We start from the raw sequence: 14,836 nt of genomic DNA on the forward strand, positions 1-14,836 counted from the left end.
CGACGGAGCAGCAAGGGTTGCCGGAAGGACGCCAGGGGTCGGGCGGAGAGGTCTGCAGTCGGTGGAGTCGCCGGCGACGTCATTGCAGCGCTGCCCAGAAAACCTGCAGTTGCAGGTCGGGTTGCTGCCCAGAACCTGCAACCCCCGACCTCCTCCGACCTCGAACGCTGCCCAGAACCATCCGAGATGCCTCCGGCCTCCCTCCTGCAAGCCGCGCGCCGCCGTCGCAGCTTGGAACGCCTCCGCTGCATCGCCGTCCGCACTTTAGCGAAGTGCGGACGTCCTCTTTGGAACGGGCCTATATATATATATATATATACACACACACGCATTAGTACTAGAATTAATGTCACCTGATTCTATTTCTTATACTAAAAGAAAAAATTGCATTGTTGTAAACTTATCAATATCTTACAAGCAGTCTTGTGTGTTTTCATTATTATCAAAATTTGTGTCCCCTACTTTTTCATGTACCTGCAACATAAAGAAAAATAAAACAATAGAATACGTTTGTCATCACATATAGACAAATTTAAGAAGAGTATGCATATAAAAATTTATAACAAGACAACCACCTTCTGTAAGGTATTTTTTGTTTTATCTTTAGGGACTTCCAGATTTTCTTGTCCCTACAAAATTTGCAAGAGGATATATGAATTACAAAGCCATTGAATATTGATATATACAAAAGAAAATATATGAACTAGATCATACCTTTATTGATCTTTTGTTACCGTTTCTTGAACTAATCTCAACTCTAGATCATATTCTTTTAGGTGCTCATTTTGTGTTTGAAACTTTTGGATCAAGAATATGGATGTCACAGCTCACTTTATTATTGACATTCTCTTTGTCAATGTTCTTCACAATTTCTTTATTGACATTAACAAAATGACTGATGCTTCCACATTGTCTCAAGGCATCCTCTAGTAAACGTTTTGCAATATCATACTTTTGATCAGAAAGAGAATCTTCTTCACATACTTTTCTGTATTTCTGAAACAAGTCATTGAAATGCCAAATTTTAGGGTCAACCACCTTAGTTTCTCTTGTTGTGTGTCTTGTATTAACATCTTTTGTCCATCTCTGAAGTATGTACTGATCTGGTATACAAAAAATACCAAAATTTTGCAATACAGCCATTGCATGCCTACAAAGAAAACCTTTGTATTCAAATAGACGACATAAACAAGATACATCTCATGTGCTTCCATCCACAGCTACAATGAACTCTTCTTTCATTCCAAAATCTTGAACTCTAAAAGTCATGGTCATGGATCCTCCTTTTGTTTTATAGGATTGCATGCTGAAATTCCCAAAACCTCTTCTTCAAACCTCTTAAAAATCTCAAGTGTGTAGATCTTTGACATTTGATACCCGAAAGGTGATGAAGACTTTAAACTAGGAAACTTATGCGAATTATTGAAATCGGCCTGAACTTCCACTTCCACTTCCAATCTATCTTGAGCAGCTTCTTTGTATTGTTCAACAAACTTCTTCAATGAAGTTTTCTTGTTTACCTATTTATCAAAAAAAGAATTAATACTTTCTGACCTTTGAGTTGTGGACATTCCGGCAAAAAAGTTTTCTCTCATGTAAGTAGGAACCCACTGCTTATGATCTCTAAACAAAGATTGAAGCCAGTCATCATCTCCCAAATTAAAGATCTCAATCATACTTTGCCATTTATTCTCGAAATCCTCCTCTGACCATGAATGGTAGATACAATCATTAAATACCGGCATAAAATTTTCATTTTCTCTCGGAAAACTACCAAGTTTTTCTGGGAGCTTCTTCAATATATGCCACAAACAGAACCTGTGTCTAGCATTTGGAAAAACTTTTGCAATTGCAGCTTTCATGACTTGATCTTGGTCAGTTAAAATGGCAGTAGGAGCTCTTCCACCCATTGCTCTAACCCATGTCTCCATTAACCAAACGAAAGTCGATGTAGTTTCATCTGCAAGGAGTGCACAACCAAGTAACGTAGACTGGAAATGATTATTTACTCCAATAAAAGTGAGCAAAAGGCATCTTATATTTGTTTGTGATATATGTCGTATCAAAAGAAACCACATCTCCAAAAATTTTGTAGTCCTCCCGGCCTTTTGCATCAACCCAAAACATATTTCTCAAGCGTTGTTCTTCATCTAGATCCATTGCATATAAGAAATTAGAATTCTCTTCTTGCATACTAGTAAAATGCTCCAACATTACCTTAGCATCGCCAGATTCCAATTCTAACCGACGTTTCTTATCTAAACTTTTTGTAAAAAACCAATGTTCTGATATCCTCCACACTGTTTGGCTAATGCAGCAAAAATCTTACTTAGTTTCACTCCAACTGAATGCAAAGTACTAATATTGTTCAAATCACCAGAAGCAATGTTTCTATAACATGGAAAGTAGTGGACATCCTCCGGAGAAAGTTCATGATTATGCTCTTTCACAAAATTTTGAACAACCCATTTCCCATCTTGCCTTCTTTTGACATGCAACATTGCCTTGCAGTCTATTTTCATGCAGGGACGGGGGTTATGAGCATCTTTTTCGCTTTGTCCCAAATCTTGTACAAGCATACTTTGCCTTAACCCATTCTTGAGTTACCTTTGATCGACAACAAGCTATTTTTGAAGCACCAAACCTTGTCATCTTGGCATACTCTAAATAGAATGATTGTGCAATGCAATCAGAATCAAATTCCATTCCGACATACGGTTCTGAATTTTTCTTCATATTAATGGAGCTTTCACCACCATTACTATGACCACATTCTTCTCCTACACCATCTTCATTATAACTATCGTCATTCATATCGTCTTCATTATAATTATCATCATTCATGTCATCTTCATTATAGTTATCATCTTCCTCAGCAGCCAAATTAAATTTAAGTCTATTTCAAGCCCCATGAATACCTAAAAAAAAAAACAAAGAATGGAGCACATGAAGTAAAAAAAGAGCATTACCATAGTCTAGGTTAGAATCCATAATTCTCTAACCCTATTAAAAATCACAAGCATAATTTGAATTGATTACACAAAGCCACAAAATGTAGAGACGTAATGCTGTAAATTGCACAAATGGTAGATTGCACAAATGATTGATTACATAATTCTCTAATCCTAATACGAATCAGAAGCATAATTTCATATTGATTTTTCTAGCCTCCTCCTCAACGATTAACTATTGTTCATAATCTAATGTAATCATAGAAGAAGAAGAACCACCGCTGCTTGCGAACCCGGTGAAGAGAAAAGATGGAGACTGGAGGACGGCGTCAATGGAAGTTAAAGAGTTCCAGTTCCACAACGATTTAGAAAAAAAAAAAAAAAGTTGATAAATGTGAGAAGACTGAAGAATTTTAATACTGTTGAAAGTAAGTAAATAGGGGTAGAGAGAGAAATTGAAAATGTGTCTTTTTTGCCTATTAATTATCTGATTTTTTGGGATAGTGGAATACACGTGGCTAGCAATGAATGGAAAAGGTAGAAAGAGGAAGGTTGGAGGGGAAGACCGCTAGCATTCCTCTTGGGTAAAACTATCCACTATCTAGAAGCCATTGGAAACTTGAATCATTATGATCAAGTGGGAGATGTTGGAATATGATCATGTGATTAAATGGTTTCAAAATGAGTATGCTATGTGTGAGGAGATGTACCATAACATTGGTGCATCAAGACGCACTTGAACAAGGAAATTCATGTATTCTAAAAGAGTACAATTATATGGAACTGAAGAGATACATGTGTGCTGATAATTATAGTGAAGAGGTATGCTAATAATTATAATTATAGTGAAGAGGTATAACTAATCAATAGTTACATCTATTCATTGAAGAGACACAATGGTTGAGGTCTATAAAAAGAACATCAATACCTTCCATTGTCATTCATTCAGAGATTTGTATTTCTGTTATTGTGTCTAGATCAAAGACATCATATCATTGTGATCAATAATATAACGACACTAATTACAACAATTCTTTTCTATATATATTTACCACCACTTGAGTGAACTGACTTTCTTCCTCCTTTATATATATATATATATATATATATATATGGAAAGTCCGTTTCTTCTTTATTTATCTGTTCTATACATTCATGCATGCATATTACCTGAATCAGAAAGATGAAACAAAAAAAAAAACGTTTTACCCCAAAAAGCAATGCTCAAGGAATGGTGAAAGTGAAACCGACAACAGGAGAGTCAAACATTAGGTTAAAAAGCCTCAAAGAGTCGATGAAGGCTTTTCTAATTTTAACCCCCGCCAAGCAAAAGGTAGAATTTTTGAGAATAAGCAAAAGCCTTGACTAGCTAGCCCTCCAGGACTTGAGAGTTATAGCTGGTGCAGCTGGCTAGTTGTCTTCCGAGGGTCCCACCATCATGTCGTCGGAACCTTCTTTACTCCCCCTTCCATCTCTTGCCTTGCACCACTCCAATACATTTGCCACGTGTTACTATTCACATGGCACTCTCTCTCTCTCGTAACCGACACCTCCCTTTTTTTTTTACCAACTTCAGTTAACACCCTCATTATTAAAACTTACCCCTTCTTGCTCTAAACAATAAACAAAAAACAAATTCTACATTTCCCATTCCCACTCGCTCACAGCTTTACTCTCCTCCTCCTTCTCCTTCTTCTTCCTCTCTCTGAGAATCCACCGCATTGTACGGCCGCCATGGATTTACGCATCGGTGGCGCATCGGCTCTCTCCTTTCTTCTCCTCCTCTTCTTCTTCGCCGGAACCTGCTTCGCATTGCCGGAATATCCTCAGAAGCCCTCCTCCTCGGCGTCGTCCACCGCTCAGATCAACTCCAACTCCGTCCTGGTGGCCCTTCTCGACTCGCATTACTCCGAGCTGGCCGAGCTCGTCGAGAAGGCCCTGCTCCTGCAGACTCTCGAAGAGGCCGTCGGCCGCCACAACATCACCATCTTCGCTCCCCGAAACGACGCCGTCGACCGCGACCTCGACCCCGACTTCAAGCGCTACTTGCTCGAACCCGGGAACCTCAAATCGCTCCAGAAGCTCCTCCTCTTCCACGTTATCCCCACCCGGGTCGGATCCGACGAATGGCCCACCCACACTGCCTCCGCCCGACACCAGACGCTCTCCCAGGACCATCTCCACTTGTCCAGCCTCGCTTCCGGTGAGAAGGCTGTAGATCTCGCCCGGGTCATCCATCCCGACTCCGTGACCCGACCCGACGGAGTCATCCACGCCATCGAGAGGCTTCTTATCCCCCGCTCCGTAGAAGACGACTTCAACCGACGCCGCAGCCTCCGCTCCATCACCGCGGTCAAACCGGAGGGAGCTCCCGAAGTTGACCCGAGAACCAACCGGTTGAAAAAACCCGCCCCGCCGACCAAACCCGGATCCTCACCGGTCCTGCCCATCTACGACGCGTTGGCTCCCGGACCCTCGTTGGCTCCGGCTCCGGCACCCGGACCCGGCGGGCCCCACCACCACTTCAACGGCCACGCCCAGGTGAAAGACTTCATCCAAACACTCTTGCACTACGGGGGTTACAACGAGATGGCGGACATTTTGGTAAATTTAACTTCTCTGGCCACTGAGATGGGTCGTTTAGTATCGGAGGGTTATGTGCTCACTGTTTTGGCTCCGAACGACGAGGCTATGGCGAAGCTGACGACGGACCAGCTCAGCGAGCCGGGTGCGCCGGAGCAGATCATGTACTACCATTTGATTCCCGAGTATCAGACTGAGGAGAGTATGTACAATGCCGTTAGGAGGTTCGGGAAGGTTAGCTATGAAACGCTGCGGTTGCCCAACAAGGTTGTGGCTCAAGAGGCTGATGGGTCCGTTAAGTTCGGGCAGGGAGACGGGTCGGCATACTTGTTCGACCCGGATATTTATACGGATGGTCGGATTTCCGTGCAGGGGATTGATGGGGTTTTGTTCCCGGCAGAAGAGGTGGAGTCCAAGTCCGAAACCAAAACGGTTCAACCCGCTAAGATTGTTGCCAGGCCCAGGAGAGGTATGTGTTTCATTTCGGTTTTTAATTTTTAATATTTTTTTTTTACCTTCGTTGTTGTTTGTTGGTAGGGAATTGTGATGTAAAAGTTACTCGATGGTATTGCTTGAAAATGTGGGCTAAAGCGTGGCTAGAAAAGTGAATTGTGAAATTGGCTTTTGGGGTGGCGGTGAAATGCACATTGTGTGTTAGATGATAACGATTGCTTTCAAGGAAAGAAAATAAGTGGGAAAAGGTAGTCTCTTCAACGAGGGTTGGAATCTGAGTGTGAAATGGGGGGTAGCATTAGGCACAAGAAGGTTTAACTAAAGGCACTCCTACAGCGCATCTTAATTTTTTATTTTTTTTTAATCAACTATAGCCCTTACAGCTGAATTTGGGTAGGGATCCAAAATGAACGTACAAGAGAAATTCCAGTACTTCTTAGTTCTAACCAGATATAAAAGATTTTTTTTTTTTTTTTTTGGCCATAACTAGATAGAGTCTGTTGTTTGTGTGTTTTTGGGTTTTAGTACTTTCTAGGTGTAATGGAGTCGAGAATGAATTTACAGATGCCATTCTTATTATTGTCTTTTAACCTAGGTTACTATATGTTACAAAAAATTGAACTTATTTTGGAGCCATTCTAGAGTAGAAAATGACAATAAATTTTCCTATTGGTACCTCTTTGTTTGTGACTCTCTCACTTTGAGTAGATAGCCAAGTGGAGGGTGAGGTTTCTTCTTTCAATAAATTACAGTTGGGTTCACATGTAATCTTGTAAAGGAAAATTTATTAAATTATCCTAAAATTATTGTTTAGCCCCCAGGAAGAGGGAAAACTTCTCTCTTCCGCCGAGGTTAATTAGGAAGTGCAGGAAGGGGCAGTTGAGGAAATTTGTGTTGATGATTGAGACCTTATACCAAATCAGAACAAAAACCAGCTGTTGGTGATAAAGAGGCTTTGTCTTCTAATATATATAGAACTACTGATTCTTTTCTCCATTTGACAACTACTGTATAATGTTGTAGTGTTGTATACATGAATCGCCTAACAAATAGACCACTAACAATAATTTTGAGACTTTCATCTTAAATACTTTGTTAGTTAATTTGCTTTTGTTTTTTTCTTTTCCCTGTTTTTTCTTTATCAGCACCGTAGCCTCAATGTTTCCAAATAATATTTAGTCCCTGCTGCCAAATTGTTATTCCTGTTTGCAATTAATTACATTATAAAAGTAAACAATATAATAAATTAATAATTTTTGACAATGTCATTAGAAAGAAGTAAGAATAGCTTGTCAGTCTAAGTAAATGACCTACTGCATATAATGCCCCCTAACAAATGATGAAATAGACCATATAAAGAGTTGGAGCCTTGTCTTTTGTTTTCTCTTAATTATCTTAATGAGTTTGATATGGTGTTGTAAGGAAGCAGAAAAGTATGGCAGCAAATATCATGTTTCAACTGGTTTATGCTGAATTTATTTGTTTATCTTAGATTATCTCCTTAGACTTATCAAGTTAAATTTGTGAAAATGGCAGGAAAATTGATGGAAGTAGCATGTCGGATGCTAAGTACCGTTGGACAGAATTCTCGGTTCACCACTTGCCAATGAAGTATGCTGCGACTGTGTTTTCGTAGATGGGCATTACTAGAAAAACAGGCCAAGGTTATAGTCTCTCCTGTAGTACCAAACCACATCATATGATCTCTAATAACTCTTTAGGGATGATTTTGCATTGGCTTCAACATATATGAACTGTACACCTTACATGTTACCTCAATATATATATTGACTAATGGAAGTTAAACTTGCAAATTGATGAAAATGTTGCACTTCATTTGTGCAGACAGGGAGTCCTTGAGAAATCAATGGATGTAAAAAGGCTTGGAAAGGAAGGGCAGCTTACATGAATATTGGAGTTTGGTGGTGAACCTGGTTTTTTATTTTTTATTTTTAAATCGGTTTTTCTTTTACCTTAGTATCTCCCTTTCTATTTCTCTTTTTCTCTCTCTCTGCCCTTTTTGTGGTTCTGGGTCTCGGGTAGAGAAGAAACAAGATAGTTAAATACACAATTAAGTACATAAATGTATTTTACAATCACCATTATTTTATCAATTTTTTTTAGGTGGTTTGTTAGTAATGGCACTTAAGCTGTGTGTAATCATGAGGGTGGCTGGGGCAGTAGTGTCTTTATCTGCCCATTGAATAAAAATCTCAATGGAAATGAAATAAAATGATTCTTTTCTGTAATATTCTCCACAAGTGATTGAGATGTATTGCTACAAGGTCATTATTATGAAAGTCCAAAGATGGTTCTTGTGATCATATTTCCATATCATAAAAGTTGATAGCAAACTCCAATACACGGTGATCACAAACTTATACATGAATTGGAAACCGTTGAAGACTCGGTTAAACATCACTATAGTACATTGATAACAGAGGCTTGCTAGCTTTTGTCATAGTCCAAGTACTCCAGGACTGGAATCACAGCCGAAGTTATCACAGCGTTCAAGCACAAAATGGATCTTGAAGAACTACGAGGTCTCTACTCTCCACTATGCTGAAGCTCAAAAGGAATGAGCCAAAGTCTCTCATCTGCCTCTCCGAAGTCTGAAAATAAGTCACATCTGGGAAAATACTGGTGGAAGAGAGATATTCTGAAGAATTTGATGAGTCTCATGCCACCCACAATGAAAATGAATGAACTCAAATTTTGGCATGAATAATGCCCAGCAAACTCTTTATAACACTGGATCCATGAGCAAACTTGGTTGAGGAAAGCATGATGGTTCCTTCAAGTTAAAGTTCCACAAACTGGAGTTTAAATATGTGGACAACATAGTTTTGGATATTTCTACTTATTTCCTCCATTGGTGCTAGAAAGCTCAGTAAACAGTCATGATGTGACTTTATTTAGATTTGGAAAGACCTTTATGCTCAATCACTCTGGTTTTTTCATTTCTGGTCAATTGTAATCACTTATTTCTTCTTCATGAATTTATTCAATTTAGAACATGCATGCTAGTTTTGGTCTATTTTGGCTGTAAATTTCTCAACTACCTGATAGTCCCTTCAAGTTGAAGTTAAAGTTCTACGAACTGTCACAATACTTGTTTCTCATAGATAAGATATTGCGCTAGGAGCATATCTGACTATTTCCTATACCTGGTCAAATAAACACAGACAAGGGACTTGGGGGAAGAAGCTTTGTACTATTTCAAACTAAGCTTTTGTAGTTAAAATTCACAAGTTATTGCCACATATATCTTGATTATCTTCCCCATCATGAAGAAGAGGAAACTAGTACGAGGAAACTAGTACGATAGCTCTTCCCAATCTCTCTATTCAGGACTCCCCCTACTGTGAGTTGTTGCATTAATGGTTTACAAATCCACTAAGATTATTCCTAGCTTCAAAGAAAGAAGGAAAATTTCTTACAAGCTCTTACGGATCACAAGAGTAGGTCTCTTCACAAGACTCAAAATGTGGCTTTTACATTCATTCCAAAAGGAAAACTACAGTTGAAAAACTTGAAATGGATGGCAACAGTGCATAGAGTTCACTGATGCCTAAAGCTGAGGAAGGAATGCCAGACAATTTCTTACATGGCTACATTTTCTTACAAGCCTATGCAAGCAAACCCTAAATCCGCTTGCTGCCACCAATTGTGGAAACAAGATGCTGGATCTGAACCCAAGTTGCTTCTATCGATTTAAAATCACCTCTTGCTTGCAAAGCTTTGTTCACCAAAGTTCTCTCATTAATACTATGATGACAGAGCATCTGCTGCACTTGCTCACACTTGTAATTCAATTCATCCATTTTGCTTTTGTAGGTGGCATGGTACTTCTCCAATGCAATCAAAGTAGCTTTCTCTTCAGCCAATTTTGTCTCAAGTTCCTCAACTCTCGACTTCTGTATACTTACACACTCGAAAAACTTTGCCTCTTCTTTTTTAGCTTCAGAAATTTGGCCAGTGTAGACTTCCACTTCCTGTTCCAGCTGTACTTTCTGAACAAATGCTTTGTTAACTTCAGCTGTGATTCCACTAGCTGAGGGGTACTTGGACTCCAGAAAAGCAAGCTTTCTCAGGACATCTTCAATGTTTGCCAACTGCACTGCAGTTTGGTCATTAGATCTGAGCAAAGTTTCCAGTGATGATTTGAAGCTTTGCAAACATTCAGTTTCCATGACTTCATCCAGAGGAAGTGTTGAAATACTTTGGATCTTGACCTTGGCTTGAGAAATTTCTTCAGATTTAGGAATGGGAGTTTCTTCAGTTTTGATACCAATATCTGAATGCATGTGTAGATAACGTTCCAGAAACTCCAAAGCTCGTATAGAACAAAACACCTGAGGTTGAAGAAGTCAATATTACATATCAAGTGTGTGGAAAACTTCATCACAGTTTTTATTTTCTGTGTTTGCGTAAATAAATAACATAGCTATGAAAGGATGAAAAAAAAAATACTCGTGTTTTATAAGAATTACCTCAGGGTCACGTATGGTATGAGAACTAGAAGGTTTAGGATGAGATGAAGGTGCATGGAATGGGAATTGAATGCTTGGCTCTTGAGGAGTCTGAGGCTCAGCTGCTTCTGTTGGCGGAGATGAAATTTGACCAGGTAGCTTCTCATTTGAAGCATCCATAGTCTCTGTTAGTGGAGGATCATTAACCTGAAAATTAATGTTATCTTCAGTTGATTCAACAACAAGTCCACATACAGCATCAGAGTCTTGATGCTTTGACTGAGGACATGTTTTCTTTTGGAAGGTGGCTTTGGTGGCCTCAGAGAGAGACTGAGAATGGGAATGTGTCAGATTTATCAAATAACAATGCACTTCTCCTTTCAGTGTGTTGCCAGAACTTTTCCCTTGCCCACTCTGGAATTGATTTTTAGATGAGCAATTAGCTTGTTTGTTCTTACACACTGTCGACCTCTTTGTCTTAGTAGCAGCTTCCTCAAACTTGGTGTGACATAAATAATTTCCCTTTCTTATACTTCTCAAAATATGGCATGCTTTAATAGTCATTCTTGTCTTGCTATGAACTCTGCCCTGTCCACGTAGGCATTGAATCATAGGCAGCATTCCTTTTCCGTCCGTCACACTTGAACAGATTCCTTGCTTAGTTACATACCTAATCCTTTTACCACTCTCTGGTACTCGCTGTTGGTGAGAACTGGGGTCTTGAATGGTGATTACCCCTGCATGAACAAGGACAAGCAGATAAAGTTCTAAATTCTTCAATCAAGTTTTATGTTATTACCGAAGCCAAGAAAGTAACTTTGAGGCAATATTTAATGGCTTTGTACTCCTAATCAGTCACTGGAATCCAACCTCAATAACTGCCCTTGAAGGCTTAACCATAATGAGGTTGACCAACTCAGTTGAACTAAAGGAAGAAGGGGATCAAGTGTTGTATGTTTATGAAAATGGCTTATGAATATAACCTTGTCATAGCTACAGCATCAATATCATATTTCATCTAATAAATTCTGTCAAATGAATAGACAAAGTAGATGGGGGCCGAAATACCTTTGCGCTTCCTCAAAGCATTCTTTCTTGCTTTCTCTGATGGCTCTTGGCGAGGCGTTCTGTTTCGGGTCAAGTCATCAAGCTTTTCAAGATAGTTCAAATCTTGAGGAAAGGTGTGCTTATAGTATTTGGTCCACCAAGCTTTGAAGGATGAGGTGGTACTAGGTAGTGGTGAATATGAAGAAAGTTCAAGTTTTGTGAACAAATGAGCTGTAGTAACTTTAAGCACCTGGAGTTGTTCTTCAAAACTGCGAACAACCATCTTTTCTGGGAAATGGGTATTAAGAGAGAAGAAAGGGGGAGTAGGAATGCCTTGAATCAGCCCGAACTGGCGTGCACAAAGATTTGGGCAATATGCTTCAAAACCAAACGTTTTGTTTCCAAATTTTGGAAGAGCTACACCTACAGGAAGATCACGACTAACAAGAAAGCTAGCCCACATGTCCTTGAGTGTAGAAAATTCAGTTTCCGTCATTTCAGTCCAAGGAAATATTAACCATGGAGGTAAAGCATCTAACTTTGAATATGGATTGAAGTTGAAATTCTCTTCTCTGTCTAAGTAGCTCATATACAATAAACAATCATGAAACAAAAGTTTAGGCTGTTTGAAAGAAACATATTTTAGTCCATGACAGGAGAGGTTGGGAATTGCAAAACAATCTGGACGCATTTTGGGAAAGTATGCATGAAGCCAAAGTTGAAGAATCCATATTGGTCCACCTGTAGTATTTAGCTGAGAGTGCAGCAAGTCCTTGATGCCTCTATACAAGTAGGCAAGAACCAGGGGTCCTAAGGCGTACGACTCACCCCTAGACAAAGCCACAGCCAAAGGCAAATTGGTTTTGATGATCTTGAATGATGGAGAACAAAGAAGGTAACGGCAAAGCCAATAGTGAAGAAATGCTACATGCTCTTCATCTGTCACAGCTCCTTCAATATTGTTATGTTCCCTAATAAATGAAGGAAAACTGGAGAACTGATTTACTTCAATGCCATAATTATCCTCCGGCATGGAGATGGAATCAGCGACGACAGCATCAAATTGGGCACCACATGGTCTAAGTCCTACCAGAGCACTAAGATCCAAGAGAGTAATAGTAAGGGGACCATGACCAAAATGAAAAGAATTTGTGGAAATTGACCAAAAGCAGAGTGCAGCTAGTACTAAAGAACGATTAAGAGGAATGGTAAACTTAGAGAACTGGAGAATGTCATAGATCCCAGCTTGATGCCAAACATAACTCTTTTGAGCTTCAACTCTTTTAAACCAAGAGACCCAATCAGGATCATTGCCAGGCCAAAACCGATGCTTTTGATGAAACCATTCATAGAACTTGGCATTTTGATCATGTACAAGAAAATCTTCGGTTTTCCTTTTGGGAAATTCACTATAAATGTCAGGGAACCTATTGTCAGATTTGAGTGCTGGACCCAAGACAAAGTGCTGAGAATTCGAATGAGGGATGAGTACCCGAAAGTCGGTGGTGGCAGTGCCTATTTCCTCCATAAGTTGATTCACTCTATTGACAGCCATGGTGGCCAATGCATCATCTCTAGAGGATGCCATCTTCCTCTGTGAAAGACTTTAAAAGTTTGACCCTTTTAAGAAAGCAACTGCACAGAACACACACACTGAGCTGTAGTGTATCTGATCATGAATAGTCAAATAAGAATTTCTCAAACGATCGACCATTGAGTAACACAAGCTTGAAACAACAATAAAGTCACATGCATGCCAATACTTACTACTGAGAAAGAATGGTGGTGAGAACTGAAAAGAGATGCACATACCAAACAAGCAGATGACTGAAAGACGTGCAGACAGACTTGTACTATTCAATCAAACATAACCCTATTAAGGAAAGACAACAACTTTGAGCTTAGATCAAAGAAACAAGGAAACAAAGTCGGTTATGAGACCCAAGTTCTAGGTCTTACTGTTCCTCCTCCTTCTTCTTATCTTTGCTTGGAATTTTCATCTCTTTATTGGGGCATCTTAAAAACTGCAGCTTTCATCAAGAAATGACAAATAAATATTAACCCAAGGAAATTTATCTCTTCTCTCTACTTTACTGGCTTGTCCTCGGGTAATGTGTAAGACTTCATCAGACGTGTAATTAGGATTAAGACTGAATTAACCAAAGACCTTATTGGGGTTTCGTTCCCTCCTTTCAAGTGGGTTCATCTCACCTTTTAAAATTGTTGCACCCTTGGTTTTGGTGAGCATGTTACCACCCTAGACTCCCTAGTACCCTACTAATATATTTGACAGCATAACCACCACAGGTGGTCGAGTTGGTAGGAGCCTCCAGGTGTGGAACTCCTATACCCGGGTTCGACTCCCGCCGACACTTATTGGAGTTACATCCCAATATATTCTTGATGGTCAGGGGGGAGGAAGCGTTCTGACAAGATCCCCCGAGCGCGGATTAGTCTCTGGGCCTAGGAAGCCTTTGAGGACACCGTGTGATTGAACAATAAAAAAAAAAATGTTTGACAGCATCATTTATACTAACCATGGAAACCTGTATTTTCCTTGTGTATATACTTTATACATGGATTTTCCTTTTCTCAAGTCTCATTATAAATAGCTAATCGCATTTAATATGGATACAACATGGCTCCATATTTAGAAGTGTGGAAATTAGGTTTCACGAAATCTAATCACTGTTGTAGGCCCATTCAAATCCATTTGCTAAACTTTAGGGATGGGTAGAAATTCTCATTTAAAGAAAAAAAAAATTAAAAACTTGTTTAAGTATATTTGAATTGTGTGTCTGGCCCAAATTCTAGTTACTTATCTGAGTTGTAATAAGGTTAGTCTTATAGATATTTTCGGAGATATATTTGTAGATATCCAAATCATTGTACGATTATGTTTCCTTGTAAGACTCTGATTCTATGCTTGTAATCTTCTATATAAAGAGGCCCTTATTATCAATGAAAACACAACTCATTCTTCCAATTCTCTCTGCTGTTCCTTGCATCCCTTTTTTCTAAAACACATTATCAACACGAAGTCCTAACCTTGAAATAAATAGCCAAAACCTAATTCCGAATACAAAACCTTGAAACCCTTTCTGCCTCCGCCACACACCTTAAAGACCTTGATCCCAGGAGTCCAGAACCAGCGGCGGAATCCCAAAAACAGGCCGAAAAAATACAGAACCGGCCCTCGGAAGCAGAATTAGATTCTCCACCGGTTCACCATCTTCTTGACCTCCGATTGCCATCAAATTTTGTCAACATCAGCACCTCGATCCTAGGATTCAGGAACCGGAAGCAGAACATCAAGAACTAGTCTAAAAG

General features: G+C 39.5%; 2 protein-coding genes and 1 pseudogene across 2 annotated transcripts; 1 reads left to right on the forward strand and 2 right to left on the reverse strand.

Moving 5' to 3' along the window:
- Positions 1–411: 411 nt before the first annotated feature.
- On the reverse strand, positions 412–2,844 carry LOC133730658 (protein FAR-RED IMPAIRED RESPONSE 1-like; annotated as a pseudogene).
- Positions 2,845–4,554: 1,710 nt separating this feature from the next.
- LOC133732173 (fasciclin-like arabinogalactan protein 16) lies at positions 4,555–8,236 on the forward strand. Its single transcript, XM_062159658.1, has 3 exons — positions 4,555–6,003; positions 7,524–7,651; positions 7,833–8,236. Exons 1-2 carry the CDS (start codon positions 4,686–4,688, stop codon positions 7,595–7,597), a joined length of 1,392 nt encoding a protein of 463 aa, XP_062015642.1. The 5' UTR covers positions 4,555–4,685; the 3' UTR covers positions 7,598–7,651; positions 7,833–8,236.
- A 1,395-nt stretch (positions 8,237–9,631) lies between these two features.
- Positions 9,632–13,597, reverse strand: LOC133730660 (uncharacterized). Its single transcript, XM_062158210.1, has 4 exons — positions 13,466–13,597; positions 11,528–13,141; positions 10,481–11,196; positions 9,632–10,342 (listed from the first exon to the last, which is right to left on the reverse strand). The coding sequence occupies exons 2-4, from the start codon at positions 13,092–13,094 to the stop codon at positions 9,632–9,634; spliced, it is 2,994 nt and encodes a 997-aa protein (XP_062014194.1). The 5' UTR covers positions 13,095–13,141; positions 13,466–13,597.
- Positions 13,598–14,836: the final 1,239 nt, after the last annotated feature.

Source organism: Rosa rugosa, chromosome 2 (genome assembly GCF_958449725.1).
Source record: "Rosa rugosa chromosome 2, drRosRugo1.1, whole genome shotgun sequence".
NCBI classification, from domain to species: Eukaryota; Viridiplantae; Streptophyta; class Magnoliopsida; order Rosales; family Rosaceae; genus Rosa; species Rosa rugosa.

What these genes read in the sequence shown, in the direction of transcription:
- LOC133732173 (XM_062159658.1), top strand. Translation starts at nt 4,686, where the DNA reads ATGGATTTACGCATCGGTGGCGCATCGGCTCTCTCCTTTCTTCTCCTC. An exon ending in TGTTGCCAGGCCCAGGAGAG is followed by an intron (nt 6,004 to 7,523) that starts GTATGTGTTTCA and finishes TGAAAATGGCAG; the next exon opens with GAAAATTGATGGAAGTAGCA.
- LOC133730660 (XM_062158210.1), bottom strand. Translation starts at nt 13,094, where the DNA reads ATGGCATCCTCTAGAGATGATGCATTGGCCACCATGGCTGTCAATAGA. An exon ending in TGCTTTGAGGAAGCGCAAAG is followed by an intron (nt 11,197 to 11,527) that starts GTATTTCGGCCC and finishes TTGTTCATGCAG; the next exon opens with GGGTAATCACCATTCAAGAC. An exon ending in ATACCATACGTGACCCTGAG is followed by an intron (nt 10,343 to 10,480) that starts GTAATTCTTATA and finishes CTTCAACCTCAG; the next exon opens with GTGTTTTGTTCTATACGAGC.